At 38.4% G+C, this 19,709-nt stretch overlaps 4 protein-coding genes across 10 annotated transcripts; 2 read left to right on the top strand and 2 right to left on the bottom strand.

Annotated features, from left to right (window-relative positions):
• The first annotated feature begins 19 nt into the window (after positions 1-19).
• Positions 20-5,004, top strand: LOC132197960 (RNA polymerase-associated protein CTR9 homolog). 4 transcript variants are annotated; one of them, XM_059621589.1, is made up of 15 exons: positions 20-197; positions 259-597; positions 720-1,114; positions 1,250-1,547; positions 1,607-1,944; positions 1,995-2,244; positions 2,304-2,654; positions 2,704-2,796; positions 2,854-3,116; positions 3,291-3,722; positions 3,896-4,108; positions 4,161-4,385; positions 4,456-4,605; positions 4,669-4,776; positions 4,887-5,004. In XM_059621589.1, exons 1-15 carry the CDS (start codon positions 150-152, stop codon positions 4,906-4,908), a joined length of 3,525 nt encoding a protein of 1,174 aa, XP_059477572.1. In that variant the 5' UTR covers positions 20-149; the 3' UTR covers positions 4,909-5,004. The 4 variants fall into 4 exon arrangements, with proteins under 4 accessions (XP_059477572.1, XP_059477574.1, XP_059477571.1 ...); XM_059621591.1 differs by having other exon boundaries at positions 21-197; positions 4,672-4,776; XM_059621588.1 differs by having other exon boundaries at positions 21-197; positions 3,893-4,108.
• Positions 5,005-5,010: 6 nt separating this feature from the next.
• LOC132197966 (diphthine methyl ester synthase) lies at positions 5,011-6,685 on the bottom strand. Its single transcript, XM_059621605.1, has 4 exons — positions 6,194-6,685; positions 5,722-6,076; positions 5,462-5,593; positions 5,011-5,401 (listed from the first exon to the last, which is right to left on the bottom strand). Exons 1-4 carry the CDS (start codon positions 6,326-6,328, stop codon positions 5,217-5,219), a joined length of 807 nt encoding a protein of 268 aa, XP_059477588.1. The 5' UTR covers positions 6,329-6,685; the 3' UTR covers positions 5,011-5,216.
• A 281-nt stretch (positions 6,686-6,966) lies between these two features.
• Positions 6,967-14,712, top strand: LOC132197962 (kinesin-like protein Klp98A). Of its 4 annotated transcripts, XM_059621592.1 has the most exons (16): positions 6,967-7,149; positions 7,846-7,918; positions 9,375-9,419; positions 9,744-9,836; positions 10,015-10,191; positions 10,256-10,537; positions 10,671-10,944; positions 11,002-11,405; positions 11,512-12,018; positions 12,299-12,391; positions 12,458-12,508; positions 12,732-13,330; positions 13,556-13,598; positions 13,654-13,726; positions 13,787-14,070; positions 14,131-14,711. In XM_059621592.1, the coding sequence occupies exons 1-16, from the start codon at positions 7,103-7,105 to the stop codon at positions 14,281-14,283; spliced, it is 3,198 nt and encodes a 1,065-aa protein (XP_059477575.1). In that variant the 5' UTR covers positions 6,967-7,102; the 3' UTR covers positions 14,284-14,711. The 4 variants fall into 4 exon arrangements, with proteins under 4 accessions (XP_059477575.1, XP_059477577.1, XP_059477576.1 ...); XM_059621594.1 differs by lacking the exon at positions 12,458-12,508 and having other exon boundaries at positions 14,131-14,712; XM_059621593.1 differs by lacking the exon at positions 9,375-9,419.
• On the bottom strand, positions 14,658-16,412 carry LOC132197964 (serine/threonine-protein kinase 16). The gene is made up of 4 exons (XM_059621601.1): positions 16,251-16,412; positions 15,463-15,919; positions 15,263-15,391; positions 14,658-15,179 (listed from the first exon to the last, which is right to left on the bottom strand). Exons 1-4 carry the CDS (start codon positions 16,367-16,369, stop codon positions 14,928-14,930), a joined length of 957 nt encoding a protein of 318 aa, XP_059477584.1. The 5' UTR covers positions 16,370-16,412; the 3' UTR covers positions 14,658-14,927.
• Positions 16,413-19,709: the final 3,297 nt, after the last annotated feature.

Here is a 19,709-nt window from a genome sequence, read left to right as displayed (position 1 = left end):
ACTTTGCAGTTGTTTTGTACCACGTGACCGTCATTTCAACATGGCGGTGGCGGTGCCTTGAGTTGAGTTGAGTGTTTTTGTTTTTGCGTCGGCCGGCAAAACACCCAATTTCATCTAGTTTTTGGCAAAGTATCAGACCCGACGGTGCCATGGCGACGGTGGGCTCGATCGAGATTCCTCTGCGCGACACTGATGAGGTTCGCTGACCGCAATTTGCATCCAGGTGGCCCTAATCAACCAATGTTTGTATTATTTCAGGTGATCGAGTTGAGCTTTGACCAGTTGCCGGATGGTGAGGAGGTTCTCAGCATCTTGAGACAAGAACATGCCTCCCTGCACCTGTGGGTTCGTCTGGCTGAGGAGTACTACCGTCAGAGCAAGCTTGATGAGTTCGTGCAGATTCTGGAGGCAGCCAGGACAGAGGCCAATACTGACTACAGGGACAATGACAAGGACCAGATGCGGGCACTGGATATGCTGGCCGCCTTCTATGTCCAGTTGGCTAACAAGGAGAAAAATAAGGACAAGAAGAGGGAGCTTTTTACCAAAGCCACCCTCCTCTACACGGCCGCTGATAAAATCATCATGTATGATCAGGTAATGGATAAGCAAATTCACAGAGAAACTATGCAAATCTCTGTTTTATCTTTACTTTTTTATACTTTTGAATTATGTTTATTTTATTGTAATATTTTGACGTATTAATATTTTGTTTTTAGCAACATTTACTTGGGCGAGCATACTTTTGCCTGCTTGAAGATGGCAAGATGGATCAGGCTGATGCTCAGTTTAACTTTGTGCTGGGTCAAGACGCTAACAACATTCCCTCACTTTTGGGCAAGGCGTGTATTGCCTTCAACAGAAAAGACTACCGTGGTGCCCTAGCTTTCTACAAAAAGGCTCTCCGTAACAACCCAAGGTGTCCAGCAGCTGTTCGTCTTGGCATGGGCCACTGCTTTGCACGTCAGGGCAACTTAGACAAGGCTAGACTAGCCTTCGAACGTGCACTGCAGCTTGAGCCTGGTTGTGTTGGGGCTCTTGTAGCTCTTGCTGTGCTGAGGCTCAACGAGCAAACATCCGAGTCAATCAGAGACGGAGTTCAAATGCTTTCAAGGTAAATAATTAATGCATATTAAAATATTGATTTAGCGTTGAAATTTAAGATAAACTTTAATAAAATTTGGACAATGAGAACAATTTTGTGATTTTTTTTCATGATTTATTATTGTTAAAATATTTATTTTTGCAGGGCTTACACTGCTGATCCTGGCAACCCTATGGTCCTCAACCACTTGGCCAACCACTTCTTCTTTAAACGAGACTTCAACAAAGTCCAGCACCTTGCTCTCCACGCTTTTCACAATACTGAAAATGAAGCTATGAGAGCCGAAAGTTGTTTCCAACTGGCCAGGTCTTTCCACGCCCAGGGAGATTACGATCAGGCCTTTCAGTACTACTACCAGTCAACACAATTTGCTCCTCCCTCTTTTGTTCTTCCTCATTTTGGACTTGGCCAGATGTACATCTACAGAGGAGATCCTGAGAATGTAACTTGATAGAATTTTGTTGGTAATGACCCAGTTCATTTGACCTTTTTTGTCCGTAGGCAGCCAACTGCTTTGAGAAAGTCCTGAAGATTCAGCCTGGCAATTACGAAACAATGAAAATTCTTGGCTCTCTTTATGCAAACTCTAGCAGCCAGGCCAAGAGAGAAGTTGCGAGGCAACACTTAGCAAAAGTCACTCAACAGTTTCCTGATGATGTTGAAGCGTGGATTGAAATGGCGCAGATCTTGGAACAGACCGACCTGAATGCAGCCCTTGCAGCTTACGGCACAGCAACTAAAATTCTGCAGGACAAAGTTAATGCTGAGGTGCCACCAGAAATCCTCAACAATGTTGGTTCCCTGCACTATCGACTTGGAAATTTGGACGAAGCTAAAAAGTACATTTTTTAATTAATTATCTTTTTTGTTAACATTTTGCTTTTTCCAGATTCTTTGAAGACTCGCTGGCAAGAGCAAGAAGCGAGGCAGAACATGACCCACAATATTACAATGCTATTGCAGTTACTACGACTTACAACTTGGCAAGGCTTTCCGAAGCACAGTGTCAGTTTGACAAGGCTGAGAGGCTGTACAAGGATGTTTTAAAAGAGCATCCTAACTACGTTGACTGTTATCTTCGGCTAGGTTGCATGGCCAGAGACAAAGGGCAGATTTACGAAGCCTCCGATTGGTTTAAGGTACTTTCTGAATGATAAATTCATGTGAAATTTAATTGATGGGAAATTTAAAATTAAAGGAAGCAATGCGAATTAACAATGAGCATCCCGATGCATGGTCTCTTCTTGGCAACCTCCATTTGGCTAAGATGGAGTGGGGCCCTGGCCAGAAAAAGTTTGAGCGGATATTAAAAAATCCTGCCACAAAAGATGACGCATATTCCCTGATAGCCTTGGGAAATGTTTGGCTGCAAACTCTACACCAGCCAACCAGGGACAAGGACAGAGAAAAGAGGCATCAGGACAGGGCGCTGGCTATGTTCAAGCAGGTGCTGAGGAACGACCCCAAAAATATTTGGGCGGCAAATGGCGTCGGAGCTGTCCTCGCTCACAAAAATTGCATTATCGAAGCCAGAGATATTTTTGCCCAGGTCAGAATTTATTGAAATATTTAATAGTGAAATTAAAAAACACAATAAGGTTCGAGAAGCAACTGCTGATTTCTGCGATGTCTGGCTTAATATTGCTCATGTGTACGTTGAGCAAAAGCAGTATGTCAGTGCAATCCAAATGGTAGACCCTTCAATTCAATATATTATATGAATGACTGACCGAAATAATTCTTTTTAGTATGAAAATTGTCTGCGCAAATTTTACAAAAATCACAACACGGATGTGCTCCTTTACCTAGCAAGAGCCTATTTTAAAGCTGGAAAGCTGAAAGAAACTAAAATAACTCTACTGAAGGCTCTTCGAGTTGCGCCGCAGGACTCCGTCCTTCTTTTCAACTCTGCCCTAGTTTTGCAGCAACGTGCCATTGCCACATTAAAAATGGAGAAGTCCACTCTTGGTACTGTTCTTGAGGCGGTCAACGAGCTGGCTTTGTCGCAAAAGTAAGTCTCTGCCTGTTTATCACTTGATTTACTGGTAAATTTATGATTATATTTTCTTTGTTAACACTATTTTTATTGTGATAATGGATTGGCTATTATTCTGATTTCATCATGAGAATTAACTAAAATTACTATGTTGATGAAAACATCTATTATTTTAATTTAACTTTGCAGATTCTTCAAGCATCTTTCTGTTCATGGAGACCGCATGCGTTTTGATTTGGCTCATGCCGGTAAGGAAGAACGGAAGTGCCAGGACTTAATGTCCCAGGCGCAGTACCACGTGGCTCGGGCGCGTCGAGTGGACGAGGAGGAGCGAGCACTGCGACGAAAACAAGAAGAGGAGCGTGAGAACTTCCGACAGAAGCAGCGCGAGTTGATGGCCAAGGCGGCTGAGGAGCGGCGCCAGCGAGAAGAGCAGATGCTTGTCAAGCGGAAAGAGTATGTCGAGAAGACAAAGAACGCTTTGCTCTTTGCCGAAATGCCCAGTGAGAAGAGCTCAAAGAAGGGAGGCCGCCGCAAAGAGAGGGAGGATGCCAGCGGCGATGAGGAGAATGAAGAGCCTCGCTCTAGGAAGAGCAAGGGAGGAGGAGGCAAAGGACGCAGGTAATTATTTTATTTGCCATTTAAATCATAATTAACACGTGCTTTTGAAAAATTATGTAGAACCCTTCATTTTCAAAGCTATAAGTTTAATGAAAGAAAAATAAATTATGCTTTTATATTGCATTCTCGCACCAGTTTTTACTAACTAATATTTATAAAATTACTTGCAGTAGGAAGCGCAAAGCTGGCGGTACTCCAAGCGGCTCTGATTCTGAGCAAGAGGGAGGTAGCCCAAGGCAAAGAGGTAAAAAGAAGAAGCCGAAAAAGAAGCCCGAGAAAGACGAAGGACTCTCGGCAAAGCAGAGGTTGAGGATAGTGTCGAAGGCAGTTATATCAACATCTGAGAGTGACAGCGACAATCAGAACTTAAAAATTGCTAGCGACGAGTGAGTTAAAATATATAATTATAACCATTTGTGTTTAATTATCTTTTACTAGAGAGGGCAGTGATGCCAGCGGTGGAAGAGGACGTAAACGTAAAATTTCAAGTAGCAGCTCCAACCGCTCAAAGAGTGGTTCAAGAAGCAAATCTCGAAGCAAGTCGAGAAGTAAATCAAGGAGTAAGTCGAGGAGCCGATCCAGAAGTAAATCTGGATCTCGCAGCAGGTCCCGTTCAGCTAGTGGATCTAGGAGGTCGGGAAGTGGTTCCAGATCACGCTCCAGGTATGATTTTTATACTCTTTTTAATTTTAACAAAATTAATTCTAAAACTCTTAAAATTAAAAAAATTTAGAAGCGGCTCTAGATCTGGCAGTGGTTCACCAAAATCCCGCAAGAGTGGTTCAAGGTCTAGAAGTGGTTCGCCGAAATCAAACGCAAGTGGTTCTCCAAAATCTAAAAGAAGTGGCTCTAGGTCTAGAAGTGGCTCCCCAGCAAGCAACAGGTACTTAGTATTTTTTGCTTATTTCTCTTGATCAATAATATGATTTTTTTCACTTTTTGGAAGCAGGAGTGGATCCAGATCAAGGAGTGGTTCCCCGAAATCCAACAAGAGCGGTTCCCGTTCCAGAAGTGGTTCACGCAGTGGAGGTTCTCGCAGTCCCTCTCCTAACAAGTAATTTTATTGGTTTTTATCCTCTTTTCATAACTTTTCAATCAAATTTAAATTTTCTTCAATGCTTCGGTCTCTTAATTCCACTTAATTATTAATTTTTATTCTTACAGGAGTGGATCTGGAAGTGAATGATCACCTTTATTTTAATGTATATTAAGCCTTTCTGGTGTACTTTGGATTTCTGATAGTTTTATGATTGATCAATAAATTGAATTGCGAACTTCCAAATTTTTGTTTTCAATCTTTTAATTAAGTGCCAATCATTTGATTCCTTTTTAATCAAAATTATCCAAAAATTATGTTAGTAAAATGATTGATGAAATTTAAATCATACTGGTTTTGATTGATACAAGCTTTCATCTTTGGAGATAGTTATCACGTTGAGTATCAACTTTGATGCAGCATTATCTCACAAAAAGTTTATTGAGACATGTAAATCATTATTTAACGAAAAATTGCTCCAAATATTCCTCTTCTAAAGGATGTAGTTTTCCGGGAATAACCAAACAATGCAATGGAGAACCCAAGTCAGTGTCCTTCATTGCTTCAAGACTGCAGGCTGCAATTTGCTGGTTTTCAGCTCCTACTCTGGCCAATCCAATGACCACACTGTCATTGCTTAAAACTAAAAAGAAATCAAAATTTTATAGAACCATATCAATATTAATGATTATTGTGCAATCACCTTTTTCACTGTCATTTACAATAATTTTTAAGAGTTGTTCGCTTGCTTGTGCTACGGACATAAATCTTGGGGGCAAGTATTGTTTCACTTTCTTCATTATGCTCTCTGGTGTAGGCTCTTTGACTTGAATGTCTAAATAAATCTAGAATTATTACCTTGACAAAAATTAAATAATTTCTTGCTTAATGTTTTTTTTTCTAATTTAATTATTAACTTTAAGAAAAAATGTGTAAATTATATTCAAATTTTTACGGATTTACCTAATAAGCACAGTGTGTGCAGTCCCCTAGTTTTGTTGGCACAAATTTTCTCATAAAAACTGTCTGGCTGCCAAGAGTCCGTCCAAAAAGGGATGGACACCGTCTCCCCAAAGTGATACAACTGGAGTCCGCAGCAAGCCACTGCGTTCATGATGCTGGCGTTGTGGATGACCTTGACCTGCACACCTACGTCCCGTGCCCGAAGTACCAGGTCAGCGTGAGTGGTGGCACCAAAAGGGTCGCCGACGACCAAAAAGGCGACGTCTGAAGACTTTGCTGCCTCCAACATTTCAGCCGCTCCCTGCTCCACTGCCTCACGATCAGCCACTTCCACAGGCTTTCCATAATATTCTTCCTTTAAGAAATAAAAACTTAAATGAGCGTAAAGTTTGTAAGCAATAACAATAATATGTTATGGTCACGATTAAATCAATTTTAAAATTTAAATATCTCTATAAACATAAACACACACCAAGGCTTCTTTGCCGATTGTGAGAATGGAAGTGTAAGCTTCCAAAATAACCCTATCGGCCTGTCTCACTGCCTCCAGACCCTTGACAGTGATGTCCTTAGCGTCCCCAAGGCCCAGTCCCACGACGAACAACATGCTACAACTGTTTAAGTCTCTAATTCAGTCACAACACAACCAAAACTCCGAGCGTCACGTGTGTTTGTTGTTGTTGTGGCCCCAAGTCCAAAATTGTTATTTACACCCAGATTCGGTGCACATATATCTCGGAACTGATTCTCGATGTTATACAACCGGTATAACTAATATGAAACGCTGGTTGCCTATTCACTTCACATATTACGGCGCACAAATTCACAAAAATGAAAAAAGAAATGTTTTTATTATAATTTATGTATTGGCATTGGAATTTAGACAGAATAAATCGTGCAGTTGCAGAATACTAAATAAATAAACTAATATAAATGCTGTAAATGAAAGTAAATCTCGGTAAATCTTCTTGGGCTACTCGTGGTGTTAAATGCTGCCAACAAAAGTTTAAACTGAATGTTGAAAGAAACTTATGTATATTTAATTATGTATTGTGAACAAAACATTTTTTAAATGATACAAATTATTATCTATTTAATTTTAATTAATTGTGATTGATTTTTAAATTTTTTTCTCTATTATATAACAAAACAGGTTTTATTTTTTTTTCTTTTTACTCACGAGACTTTTTGCGTTGGCGACAATTAGGTGCAGCCCTTTTCAGTAGCTCAGTGCGCAGACGCGGCAGTCACCTGAGTAACAAAGTTTTCCTTTCCTACAGACTTCATATCAGAACAGGGCGAAACGATCGGCCGACCGACGATGAGTGTGTCTGTTTTCGGGCCGATTTGCGGGCATAGAATGCGAATTTGAAGCGCAACCATGGCGTCCGTGAAAGTTGCTGTCCGGGTGCGCCCGTTCAACCAAAGGTGAGTGTCCGAGGGGTGTGTCGGGGCAAAACGAAGCGAAACAAACTGGGCTGATGACAGGTGCACTTGAAACGTCGCTGTGCATTATTGAGCGCGAGCCACCTTGACTCTATTTTAAAATCATGCAAAATAATAATACAGAATATGACAATAATAACTTTTGCTAGACCAACGCACATTTTTACAGGCACTATAATTTAAAAATAATTTTGCGGTTGTATTGTATGGCGGATACAAATTTTTGGACCGACTATAATTATTTTAATCTATTTTATTTATACAAAATTATGAGAATAGATAAGGGCTCAGTAAAGAAATAGAATGAGTGTCCGGAATGGAAATTTGACCTTAAATTTAATTAATATTACTTGCCGATCTTTTATTATTTTTAATAATATAGACTGGAAAACCTTTTGCATTTTTGATAAACTCAATATGTCACTATAGAATAAATAGTTGCTTTTTTAATTCAAATCATTTAAAACTGGATCTTTTTTATAACTTTTAAGTTGGGGTTAAAGTTATATTTTTTTTTTCATCTCTGGCTTTAAAGATTAAAATGCGTGTTTGTTAAGAGGACATTATGCATGCAATCACAAGCTAAGCCCTGAGCCAGACTCGCCTGACTGGTTTCACCAATTTAAGTTTTGTTATTCGATCCCTCGAATGAAACCTGACCCGTCTGACATATTGCAGGGAGTTGGACATGGGGGCCAAGGCGGTCATCAGGATGGACGGCAAGAAGACCCGGATTGTCAACCTCTCAAAGGTACAATACTCTTCAGTTTTGCTGATTCCTCCCGATCAAGTTTCGATCCCCTAAGTTTTACTCTGAACGTGCGGTTTATCACTGGATCGAATATTCAGATTAAATCAGCTCGTGTTTTGCGTTTTGCGGCTCTTCGACGTTTGACAAGAGTTCTGAAGACACCGCGCCTCTTTCTTTCTCTTTCTATTTATGTGTGGCAAAACAGCACAATTACGGCTTCTCTTTTGCCAAATTACTAGTCAGGAAATAAACCTTGATAACCCCGTTTTGAAGCCAATGAACTGAAAATTAATTAGGGATATTCCCATGCTAAGTCAGCCTATGGGAATTGCTGGTACTAATCAAATGTCAAAATCATCATTATTTTTTCATTCATATTTACCGAATTCAATCAAATATAATTTAATATTGTGAATAGCAAGTCACTTCAAGAAAGAATTGTGAAACGTTGAAAACAATATTTATAAAAATAGTAAAAATTTAAAGAGGCAAGAATTGAAACTATTGATCTATCTCATATGAAACATGTATACAAGGTATTTATTGAAAATTTATGAGAAAGTTCTCTAAATTTGAGAATTTTCAATTAATTAAATTGAAAATTAAGAACATTAAACCGTGGTTAATTGACCACACAAATAGTGGGTTCAATAGTTACTTAAATTTTCATAATAATTTCAAATTTTGATAACTGTCCCTATAAATTTTAAATAATTACTTTATTTACATGTATCATAAGAGAGAGAGAAAAAAAATGTATTCAATTTTCAATTTTTTAATTTTTCCTGTTTATATGTTTTCAACGTTTCACATTTCTCTTTAGAATTACTGGCTTGCTATTTATAATTCTAAAAATTACATTTGGTTGAATTCTGTTTGTATGAATTTATAAATAGTGATGATTTTGAAATTTGATTTGATATAATTATACCAAAAAGCCTTTATTTTATTTTACCTGTCAACCTTATTCACTAAAAATACATTTTTGTATTTACAAAAAAAATATTGAGAATTTGACTCCCTTTGCGGTCTATAGCGGTGTGAAAAATGTGGACAACTTGAGAGTTCTAAAGAGGATTTTACTCTAACATAGCAGTATATTAAAAATATTTTCTTGCGTTCTGCCGCAGTTTTTTGTGGATAAGCTCATTGCTCTGCCCTTTCTTATTTCTATCGCAACATTTCAAAGAGGCCCAAAAAGAAGCCAAGAAAATTAAGTCTGTCATGCTATGAAGCGTAAACTTGGCATTGAGTGTCACTGCGATCCACTCGCAGCAATAAAATTGTCCATGTGGGTATCAAAGTACATTCACATTTACAATGACATTTTTTCTTACTTCCCTCTTGGGACAGGTTGAAAAAAAATTATTTCACATGGCTTAAAAAAAATTGAAACTCAAGGGCGGCGGAATTCTCATTTGACTCTGAGAAAATGTATGGATTTATATATTTTCAGAGACCTTCTCTAACAGCAAATACCTTATCGCCCGTGAACGAATCAGTAAGTTGTTTTACAAGTTGGAAATTGGGAATTTTGTAAAATAAAATCGCGCACCTTTTACTTGAACCGTGAATTTAAAATATAAGCTGTTGTAAAAACGCCTTGCTTGGTTTTCTATTCAAAGATTAAACGTAGAGCAGACTAGCCAGCGGATAAATTAAGGATGCTTACTATATTAGTTTTGCTTTCATTATGTCTTTGTTTGCAGTCACAACCACAGGCTGGCTTTGTTGTACAAATGCGTCACAATATGCCCTGCAAATTCTTTATTATAATGATGTACATTGGTGTAAACAATAATTTGAGACGTCTGGAATTTTTAAGGTGGGAGACAACCCTTCTTTCAAGGACTTCACATTCGATCACTCGTACTGGTCCTTTGATCCCTCCGACTCGGATTTTGCTACACAAGAACAGGTAAACTTCATATTTATGTGATTTTTTTTTTTATTCTGCGTATTATTTGATTTTGCGTTTATTTAAAAAAAAAATTAACTTACTTAGTATTTTAAGCTGGATAAAATCAGCAAAAAAATTAAATTATTAATTGGATTTTAAGATAAAAAAAATTAATAATAATTATTTCTAAATCAAGGTTTTTGAAGAATTGGGAACTGAGGTTGTTGCTAGTGCCTTTGAAGGATACAATGCTTGCCTGTTTGCCTACGGGCAGACTGGAAGTGGAAAAACCTTCACCATGACTGGTCCACCTGATAGCCCAGGTCTCATTCCCAGGATCTGCGAAGCCATGTTTGGGAAAATGCAAGATGAGGTTGGATGCATTCCACTGTTTTTCTCTTTCTACTATTGCATTAATTACTTTTTTATTATACAAGCAAGAGGATAAGAATTACCGAGTTGATGTGAGCTATCTGGAGATTTACAATGAAAAGGTGCGCGACCTTTTGTCTTCGACCAACCCGACAGGTGGCCTAAGGGTCAGAGAGCACCCTCGTCAAGGTCCATATGTATCAGGATTGTCGCACCACCTGGTGACTTGCTACGACCATGTTGCTCAGCTAATGGAACGGGGCAACAGGGCAAGATGTACAGCTGCCACCAACATGAACGACACAAGTTCCAGAAGTCACGCCATATTCACATTAACTTTCAGACAGGTTTGGACATAAATTTTTTTTTTCATATTTGAAGGGAAAACTTATGATTTAATTTCAATCAATCCTCACTAAATGTTTTAATAAAATTTTTTTTCTTATTGTTGAATTTATCCAATTTGTTAAATGTTAAAAGGCTGGCATTGGTGCTGAAGGTCTGCCAAGTGAAACCACCTCAAAAGTCCATCTGGTGGACTTGGCTGGTAGTGAAAGAGCAGACGCAACCGGCGCTACTGGTCAGAGACTGAAGGAAGGGGCTCACATCAACAAGTCACTTGTCACCCTTGGATCTGTCATTTCGGCCCTAGCAGACAAACGACTTGGGTCTTTTGTTCCTTACAGAGATGCAGTACTTACATGGCTGTTGAAAGACAGTCTTGGTGGGAATTCAAAGACAATCATGGTTGCAGGTAATTAATGTTAAAATATAATTATCTTGGAAATTTTAAACTCTTTAATTTTATCAGCAATATCTCCGGCTGACTGCAACTACAGTGAAACTCTGAGCACCTTGCGTTATGCAAATCGAGCCAAGAACATTGTCAACCAGCCCACTGTCAACGAAGATCCCAATGTTAGGTTGATTCGAGAGCTCCGAGACGAAATATATAAGCTGCGCGGCCTCTTGGGTGAAGAGAGCCAGCCAAAAGTGCTGGCTGAACTGCAGCAAAAGGAGGCAAAAGAGAAAAGTCTCACGGCCGAGTGGGCAGAGAAGTGGAGGGAAACCCAAGCAATTCTGCGAGAGCAGCAGGCGCTGGGGTTGCGGAAGGCTGGACGGGGAGTCGTCCTGGACAGTGATAGGCCGCATCTAGTGGCCATCGATCAGGACGACAGACTAAGCACTGGAGTCACACTTTATCATTTGAATAGAGTAAGATGATAATTATTTTGTAATTTTTTTTTCAAAATGGAGCAACTTTTAACTTAAGTCATAGTGATTAAAGTGCTAAGATAATAGTAATAATCTGATGTTGTAGAATGGAGACACTGTGATAGGGGCTGCTGATGGGGTGGACATTGTCCTGCCTGGTCTTGAATCGCATCACTGCATAGTAACCCTGAAGGATGGAATCGCTGTCTTGACACCAAAAAATGGCTTCTGCAGTGTGGACGGTCTGACAATCGACATGTCCACGAGACTGAGTCAAGGCAGCTTGATTGGCCTGGGCAGAGCACATGTGTTAAGGTACAATGACCCTGCCGAGGCTGCACAGTTGCGGAAAGAGGGCCGTGTTATGAGCAGAAGCAGTCTGTTTGGTGGGTCAACTACTGAACTGAACCTGAACGTGGAGGAGAGGGAATTGGAGGCGGAACGGAGGCGGTTGACACGGGAGTTCGAAGAGAGAAAGCGGCAGCTGGATGAGGAAAGAAGACGGCTGGAGGAGAGGCAAAAAGAGGCTGAAGAACAGCTGAGAATCAGGGAGGAAAAACTTGAAGAGCAGCGAAAGCGAATTGAGAGCCAGAAAGAAGAGGAGCAGGAAAAGGTATTTTTTGATGTTAAAAAAAACCTTAGAAAACTCATAACAATTTTAAATATGAAAATTAGAACCCAGATTAAATATCTGTAGATCTCATGATATTTAAATTATTTTGCACCAGATTAGCAGATTACCATGTGTGTTGATTTTTCACAATATGTCATTACTTTCACGAGTTCGCAAGTGATGCTTTCAAAAGTATCAGCTCAAGTACCTTATTTCCCCTTGAGACATTATTGCTACTATTAGCATGATTGTGTTGGCACGACTTGTTTTCTATCCAAAGGTGGTTGAGGAGCAACACCAGCTCAAACTCCTGCAAGACGAGACCCTCCGAAGACAAGAGCTTCTAAAAGATCTTGATGCTCAGTTGAATGAGGTTTGTAGACTGGCCCCTGTTTTGTGTGTTGTGATGTTCTAGTGTTTGTTGTTATTGCTTTATTAGGAGCAGTCTACTGAAACTCTTGAGGCTATCCATCAGGTGATCAGGCTGCAGGTCAGTCCGTAAAAAAATTTCAGCCCTAAAAATTTGCTAGTTTATTTTATATTTTATATTAATTCTTAAACAAATTATTCATATCCATCAGAATTTCCATGAATAGAAATTCATATTTTTTAAAACTTTAACATGAATCAATGTCAGTGTACGTAAAAATCCAATTTGTTTTTATTGAAAAAAAGTAGATTGAACTTGGACTGAAAGAGTAAGCTTTTTCCAGAGAGAAGAACTTCAGGAACTTGAGCAGCGTGTGGCTGAGCGCCTCATCGCCCTCCAAGAACGACAGAACAGAGTGGCGGAGCTGGACTCTCAACTTGAGGCCGCGAGGGAAGAAGTAGAAATGGCCAGACAGGCCTTGAAGGAGCGAACTGAGGCCGAGCTGCAGGCTATGCACAAAAGAAGAGCTTCGCTTTCACTGGCTCTCAACGGCCGTGGCCGGTTGGGGCCTCCTTCAGACGACTCTTTCCATACGGCCACAGACCAACCACAGACGCTATGGCTACCTGACTCTGCATTAAGCGATTCTGGTCTTGGATTGGCCTCTCCTGGAGAGGCGCTGACAAGAAAAGTGGCCGCTCAGAAAGAAAAAATCTTAGCTGCTTTGGAGGACGAGAATTGCGACAAGGAGGCTCTCAATGACCATATCGCTCATCTGCAGGAATTACAGAGAGAGCAGATCCGTCTGGAGACCAAAGCTAGTCGCAGAGAGAACAGCGGAAGTCCGGCACGCCAACCCTTAGAAGCTGAAGTGGACGAAGCTCCCTTGCCAATGAGATCGATAACTTTCCGTAGACATTCTGCCTTTGAACTTTCATCGCCGTAAGTAAAATATTATTGAGATTTCAGATGTAATTATATTTAACCGCTAGAAAAATGTAAAATAATGAATATTTACTTTTATTATTTGCATGCTTTCTATTGTTAAAGCTTGGGACTAATCAAGCAAGGAAATGTGTAAATATTTTTTTAAAGAATTAACGTTGATAAAAAAAAATATTAAAAATTGAATTATATCTTTTTTATTCTACAATAAACTATTTGCAGGAATCGAATGCCTCTCACGCCTGTAATGTTTTCTTCCGTCACAGTGAGTATTCTTATAAATCTTTATGGTATAGTGTTGAGAAAAAAAATATTTGCAGAGCCTTGACAGAGTCACCCCTTTAGGAAGGTCACTGGTTTATTGTTCACCACTTCTGTCCCCAGCTTCGTGCAGTGAGTTTTTTTACTTACTATCAGAAACTGTTTGTTTAAAAGTAAAACTTACAATTTTAGATTTACCATTCCCCGACGAACTTGATGAGACTGAACTGCGAGTCAGCGTTCCCTCGTACTTGTTGCGAGGAGCAGGAAGTGGCACACACTACGAGTATGAGGTGCGTGTCAGTGTGGCTGGTGCTCGGTGGACTCTGCTTCGCCGCTACAAGCGTTTCAGAGAGCTCCACATGGACATGAAAGCACGCTACGGTGTCCAGATAGAGGCGCTTCCCTTCCCACCCAGGAAGTTCTTCACAAAAAATTCTGAAGCAGTTGCCAAACAAAGGAGACGGCAGCTCGAGGTAATGCCAAGTTTTATAATTTATATATTTGTGTAAAGTCTAATGATCAATTTATGCCAGGTGTACCTGCAAAAATTATTGGCTGTCTGCTCACAATTACCTTCGTGTCCTCTGTATCCGTGCAGAGAAACCCCATCGCGACTAGCATTACTTGAGTTCTCTGCCTTCTTCAGGAAAGGTGTGTTTGAAACAGGCAAAGCAGGAACAAGTTAACCATCTATGTAACCTATCAAACTGTCCTGATGTGAAAAAGGAGCACAGCATTCCATATTTCAAATCTTGTATCTTATCACGTTTAACTATCATCATTATTTTAACTAATGCTATTATTTTTGTTTCACTGAGTCTTTACATTATTTTCCAACTGTCCATCTTAGAATTCGTATTTAAACTATCTCATGCGTGTAAGCAACTCTTGTATGTAAAAGTTTGAACTTCTCTTGACACTTAAGAGTAACAACGTGATCGATCCTAAGTGAATATTCAAGCTAGTGAAAAATTAGGGGCAATTTAAAGTTGAAATGTCTTGTGCGACTGAATCTGAGATTTTAACTAATTGTTGTCAAATGAAAGAATATAAATAATAATAATGTTGAATTTTAATAATAAAAATTGAAATGACATGTAAAATAATCTTGAAGTTTAAAAATAAAACTATCAAACCCTTACATATGACTCGATGAAATCAACATTTGTGCTTTCTGCTTTGCTGACATCTTAAAAAATATTTATTTAACAAGAGGATATTATTATTTGTAATTCAATAATTACACAAATGAAACAATCGTAGCCATTCCACAAATAAATATTTTTCATATTAAAATTGGTCACAATTTATAAATTTTAAACATTTATTATCACACGCGGCTTTGAGCGGCCAATTCCAACTGTGAAACAATCTTGAGGATGTCCTCAACAAACGGCCGCTCGGACGCATTGACTTTTAGCATGGAGAGAATCAGTTCGTGCAGCCCTTGGGAGTATGTTGAATTTTCTGGTATTTCAATATTACCACTGAGGACAGCCAAAGCGACGGAGTCGCCTCTTTCGTAGACTGGGTCGAAAGGTGATTTGTAGAATGCCATTGCATAGATCAAGCAACCGAGAGACTGGGGGGCAAAACCAAATTATAATTCTAACAATTGTATATGATTTGATTTTTCAACTTATTAATTTAAAAAATAATACAAACCCAAATGTCAGTCCTTTGGTCTACAGTGCAGTAGGAATCGACATTGAACAATTCTGGTGCTCTGTACGGCATGGAGCTCTTTTCAGCTGCCTCGTCCTGAAGTCTGCACGCATCACTACTCCCACAGACCTGCATTCAAAATAATTATTTTTGAAAAACCTTGTTAAAAAAAAGACTCAAATATAAAAAAGCTTAAATACCTGTACTTTAGCAGCCGTGGCAGAGCCAAGGTCCATCAATATGGCACTGAAGTCGTCGTCGAGCAGGACATTGTGGGGTTTGATGTCCCTGTGAGCGAGACCAGCCTGGTGAAGACACTGGACGGCCTCTGTAACTTGTTTGAACAACGCCAGCAGCAAACTCTCGCTCAGATGGTTTCCACCCTGCTGCCGCCGCTCCAACTCGTAGGCCAGGGAGCCCCGTTGGTAGTAGGGCAGCAGCAGCTGCAGTTCGCTTGTAGGTCCTAGCTGGGCTCCTCGGAGGGACAGCAACCGATGGCCCACAAGGTCAATCAGGTGCGGGTGGCGCACCTGCTTGTGCACCTGGACCTCTCGAAGGGCGGCCGCCTCGTCCTGAGGGCCGTGACACGATATTCGCTTCAGGGCCAAAAGTCGACCAGTCGACTCTTCCTCAACCAAATCAATTAAACTGAAGCCTCTGAAAATAGTTTTCATCAGAATTTTGTGTGCAAAAGAATGCAAATAAATATGTAAAAATAGATACAATTTAAATGTAAATTAAATAATCCGCTGCGTTAATTAATTGTATTATATTATGTACATTCCATAATTTTATTTTAGAAGTTAATATTAAATCCGGTTTGCAAATTTAATATTGATAATTTATTTCATCTCAATCTTGAATAAAAATCCGTTTTATTTACAGCAATTTATCTAAAATATTTCGCTCTGCTGGCTGCTGCAGGGGTGCATTGTCATTTTTGGTACCAAAACTGCCACATTCCTTTGTTGATTTGAATAAATCTTACCCGGCGGCCAGACGTTTGCGAACGACGACTGTGTGACCTTCGATGGTCAAACTTTGACGGCGGCCACACGAAAAACACGAGGCCACGGAGGCCAACAACGCGTCCGAAATTGCATTCATCACCAAAACAACAAAACAAATTAAAACAGCTGGCGGTGGTAGTAGTGAATGCAACCGGTTATTCGGCGGATTAAAAAGAACCGGCTCCAATGAGAGACGTGAAAATAGTAATTTTTGGCACTAATTGTAAGACGACGGCATTTTTCAAATAAAATCTAATTTGTCTAATTAAATCATTTTAGTTTCATGCATTCACAAGATTGAAAAAAGGAAGAAAAAAATTTAAAAATATGAAGTGAATATTAAATATTGAAGTGAAATTTTGTTACCTTTGTTTTAATTTTTTTTCTACCAATTTTGTTGAGACAGAATTGAAAATGAATAAAATGATTTAAATTTTTATCAAGCCAAATAATTTTATCAAATTTATTAATTCTGTTGAGAAGTTCTTCTTTATTTTTTTGAGTTTTTTACTTTCAGCTAGATAATTGAATTAACTTTATAAATTTTAATTAAAAAATGATTACATATTTTTTCCGCCATCGGCTCAAATTAAACTCAACAGCAAACAGCAATATAAATGTAGTTAAAACTAGAATTCAAATATCATAAATCATAACACACACAAAAGCAGACGCAGAGGCTTTTTATTGTTCCAGCATGTTTGCTGTGCGCGCTGGATATTATTATGATAATGATGTGATAAAGTGGAAGATTGAGGCGCGCTGGGTGAGTCATCGCCTCTCCTGATGCTCAAAACCCTATGCCTGAAAAAAATGCACACGCACGACGACGCGGTCACGCTGGAGTACTTTATCAGCCTTTAACAAGAAAGGCACAGTGCGTAAATACTGGTACAATGGATAATTACCATAATAATAGTGCAAAGAGTGAAGGGTCGTCGTAAAATAAAGCAAGTGCGACAAAGCAGGGCACGTGTTTTGTTAGAGTCTGTTTTCCTTGTTTGTTTCTTCATTTTTAAATGCATTTAGCCCTGAGAAAAACGAAAAGGAGAAGAACATGCATACAATTATTTTTACTTCTTTTGTTTTAAGTTAAAATTGTTGCACGTTGCCATAAAAAAAAATGTAAAATTTATAAAAATAAAGATTCTTCCCTAATAAGTGCTAATAAGTTATATAAAAATCATGATTAAGATTTCGAAGTAAAGCTATAATGTCGGTAGCAAATGTTTAAATTTTAAAATAATATTTCAAACTATTATGATTTTAATTCAAACAAATATGAATAAATTCTCTATTTCCTTATTTCTTGAATATTAAAAATCATATTGAAAGGAGCGCAATTTCAAAACAGACAGCAGCACAATGCACAGTGTAGTGTAGTTTAAAAAATATAAAATAGAAAGGCTGACTGGCGGGACCACTGTGTGGAGACAATACTGTGCCTTGTCGCGCCCAAGTCGGGACAGGGTCAAGTAACGGAGCCACACTTTTATTTCTCAAACACTTTTGTGCGTTGGCCGCGCCGCGTCTCCATGCAAAAGCAGTTTGGGGCGCATGATTAGCATACATATTACAATTTTGAAAACGAATTGCTCTGAGCTCTCTTTAATTAAAAATGCGTGGCCTTAGTTTCTGCTCCAAGACGACATTATTTTCAAATTAATCGGTTAAACTTGTGAAAGCAAGCAAAGGGAGCTTGACTGCATAACACAGCTCTATTGTGTTATGTAGAAAGAATTAATAGTCTTTCTTTTACTTTTTTTGGAAACAAGACTTGTTTAATTTAATTTGAGACTGACTATATTCTACAATGTGATTGATTACTTTTCTGAATATAAAATTAATCACGGATAAAAATAATTACAAAGGTCTTGCAAGAGTAAGTTGAAATTCTTTTATTGCTTATTCATGGATATATCCGGTTATTTCGTTTATGTATAATTATATATTTGACAATAAAAAGTGCTAATGAGAAATCGCAGCGAGAAATTTTTTGTTTATTAATATTCTTGTTATATAAAAATGAAATGACAAAATTAGTTTATAAACATAAAAAAAATTAAATTATAGATGATTAATTTTTAAAATTTGGTTCAATTTGTGAGCGCTATATTTATTTTTTAATTTTATTCTCTTCCTTTTGTCTCCTTTAAAATAACGCAATTCTTATCAACCCATATAATGACGATTATTAAACCCCTCTATAATCAAGAAAAAGATAAGAAAATCTTTAAACTCCACCTTCAACGTTTTCCCGAAGCCACGCCAAATTGGCGTAACACAAAGGCGGTTAATTGCCAAAGAGCGATTTATTTGTTTTCATTATCTCTCTGCTTTTGAGGTTATTGCTATAGCTATGGCCTCTATTTTTGATCATTATGACGTCAAAGGCACGACGTCATTGCAGCGAAAGGACTTGAAGGTGAAAATCTCTCTGATATCACGTAATGCCAATTTTAAGAGTGCGCCTTCCACAGGCGGATGCTTCCACTTAAACTATACCGCATGTGAATGACGTCATTGCTGCGCAGATCGAGCCATAGACTTTTAGAAGCGGTGATTTGCAAATAGCTTTGCAATATAATGAAACACGGCACTTGTCTTGATTATATTATATTAAACGGCTTTTTCAACATACCTGGAAACAACAATTATTCTTGGAATTGATATCATTTGTTTTGCAGCAATTTTGTTTCAGTTCTCTTAATTTTTTTAAAATTTTATCTCTTTATCTCTAATTCTGCGTAAAGATTATAAATTAAAATTTTGTACAGAGGTTGTAATATGTTCAAATAAAATTTTTCAAATCAAGGATTTCATTTGAGAATAAATATATTGTTAATTTGATGTAAATCAAAAAGTTAAAAAAAAAAAATTTAAAACTTCTTCAAATGATTTTAACAATATTTATTAAATGTTTCATCTCCTTTTGTTTAGAAATAAATTATTTTATAAAAGCTTCTTCTCTTTAATATTAAAATTTCTATAAATCATTATCACAACCGCAATCAAATCCTGTAGGGAGATTATATAATGGGGTGAGGAATAAAGGGAAGTGGTCAAAAATATGGGACAAACAGAAAAAAGAAGGGGACCGCTATTCTCTTTTGAGCAGTGTTTTTTTTAAATCACTTCAATATAGGATCTCATTGAGAGCTTTCTTATTTCCTTGTTTAATTTTGAACGTCCTTATTTTCCTCGTCTCGCGCCTGTCGCAATTTTCGACTAGAGAATAGCTTTGTGTGGCAAAGCGCGGCCGCTTTACAGTTTGCATGCTAATTGCGGGGCGAGCTTATTAGCGGGCGTGAGCAAAAAATAAAGCGCGGCGGGTGCGATTTTTGTTTTGCTTTTCCTTTAGCACGACGCCAAGGCGTGCTCTCTAATTAAACAGCATTCCGTGTGGCATTAGAGTTTCTTGTATTTTCCATTATCAG

The sequence above is a fragment of the Neocloeon triangulifer genome, unplaced genomic scaffold (assembly GCF_031216515.1).
Source record: "Neocloeon triangulifer isolate White Clay Creek 2 clone unplaced genomic scaffold, ASM3121651v1 ptg000012l, whole genome shotgun sequence".
Classification (NCBI taxonomy): domain Eukaryota; kingdom Metazoa; phylum Arthropoda; class Insecta; order Ephemeroptera; family Baetidae; genus Neocloeon; species Neocloeon triangulifer.
The sequence above is the reverse complement of the archived record's forward strand: the minus strand, read 5'-3'. Positions and strand labels throughout refer to the sequence as shown.

Excerpts from the sequence above, each read along its gene's own strand:
- LOC132197964 (XM_059621601.1), bottom strand. The coding sequence starts at position 16,369 with ATGAATGCAATTTCGGACGCGTTGTTGGCCTCCGTGGCCTCGTGTTTT. Across the intron at positions 15,920-16,250 it reads CGCAAACGTCTGGCCGCCGG|AGGCTTCAGTTTAATTGATT; the intron begins GTAAGATTTATT and ends AACTATTTTCAG. Across the intron at positions 15,180-15,262 it reads ACCAAAGGACTGACATTTGG|TCTCTCGGTTGCTTGATCTA; the intron begins GTTTGTATTATT and ends TTTGCCCCCCAG.
- LOC132197960 (XM_059621588.1), top strand. The coding sequence starts at position 150 with ATGGCGACGGTGGGCTCGATCGAGATTCCTCTGCGCGACACTGATGAG. Across the intron at positions 198-258 it reads CTCTGCGCGACACTGATGAG|GTGATCGAGTTGAGCTTTGA; the intron begins GTTCGCTGACCG and ends GTATTATTTCAG. Across the intron at positions 4,606-4,668 it reads GGCTCCCCAGCAAGCAACAG|CAGGAGTGGATCCAGATCAA; the intron begins GTACTTAGTATT and ends ACTTTTTGGAAG.
- LOC132197966 (XM_059621605.1), bottom strand. The coding sequence starts at position 6,328 with ATGTTGTTCGTCGTGGGACTGGGCCTTGGGGACGCTAAGGACATCACT. Across the intron at positions 6,077-6,193 it reads CAATCGGCAAAGAAGCCTTG|GAAGAATATTATGGAAAGCC; the intron begins GTGTGTGTTTAT and ends TATTTCTTAAAG. Across the intron at positions 5,594-5,721 it reads GCACACACTGTGCTTATTAG|ACATTCAAGTCAAAGAGCCT; the intron begins GTAAATCCGTAA and ends AGATTTATTTAG.
- LOC132197962 (XM_059621592.1), top strand. The coding sequence starts at position 7,103 with ATGGCGTCCGTGAAAGTTGCTGTCCGGGTGCGCCCGTTCAACCAAAG. Across the intron at positions 11,406-11,511 it reads CACTTTATCATTTGAATAGA|AATGGAGACACTGTGATAGG; the intron begins GTAAGATGATAA and ends CTGATGTTGTAG. Across the intron at positions 13,331-13,555 it reads GCCTTTGAACTTTCATCGCC|GAATCGAATGCCTCTCACGC; the intron begins GTAAGTAAAATA and ends AACTATTTGCAG.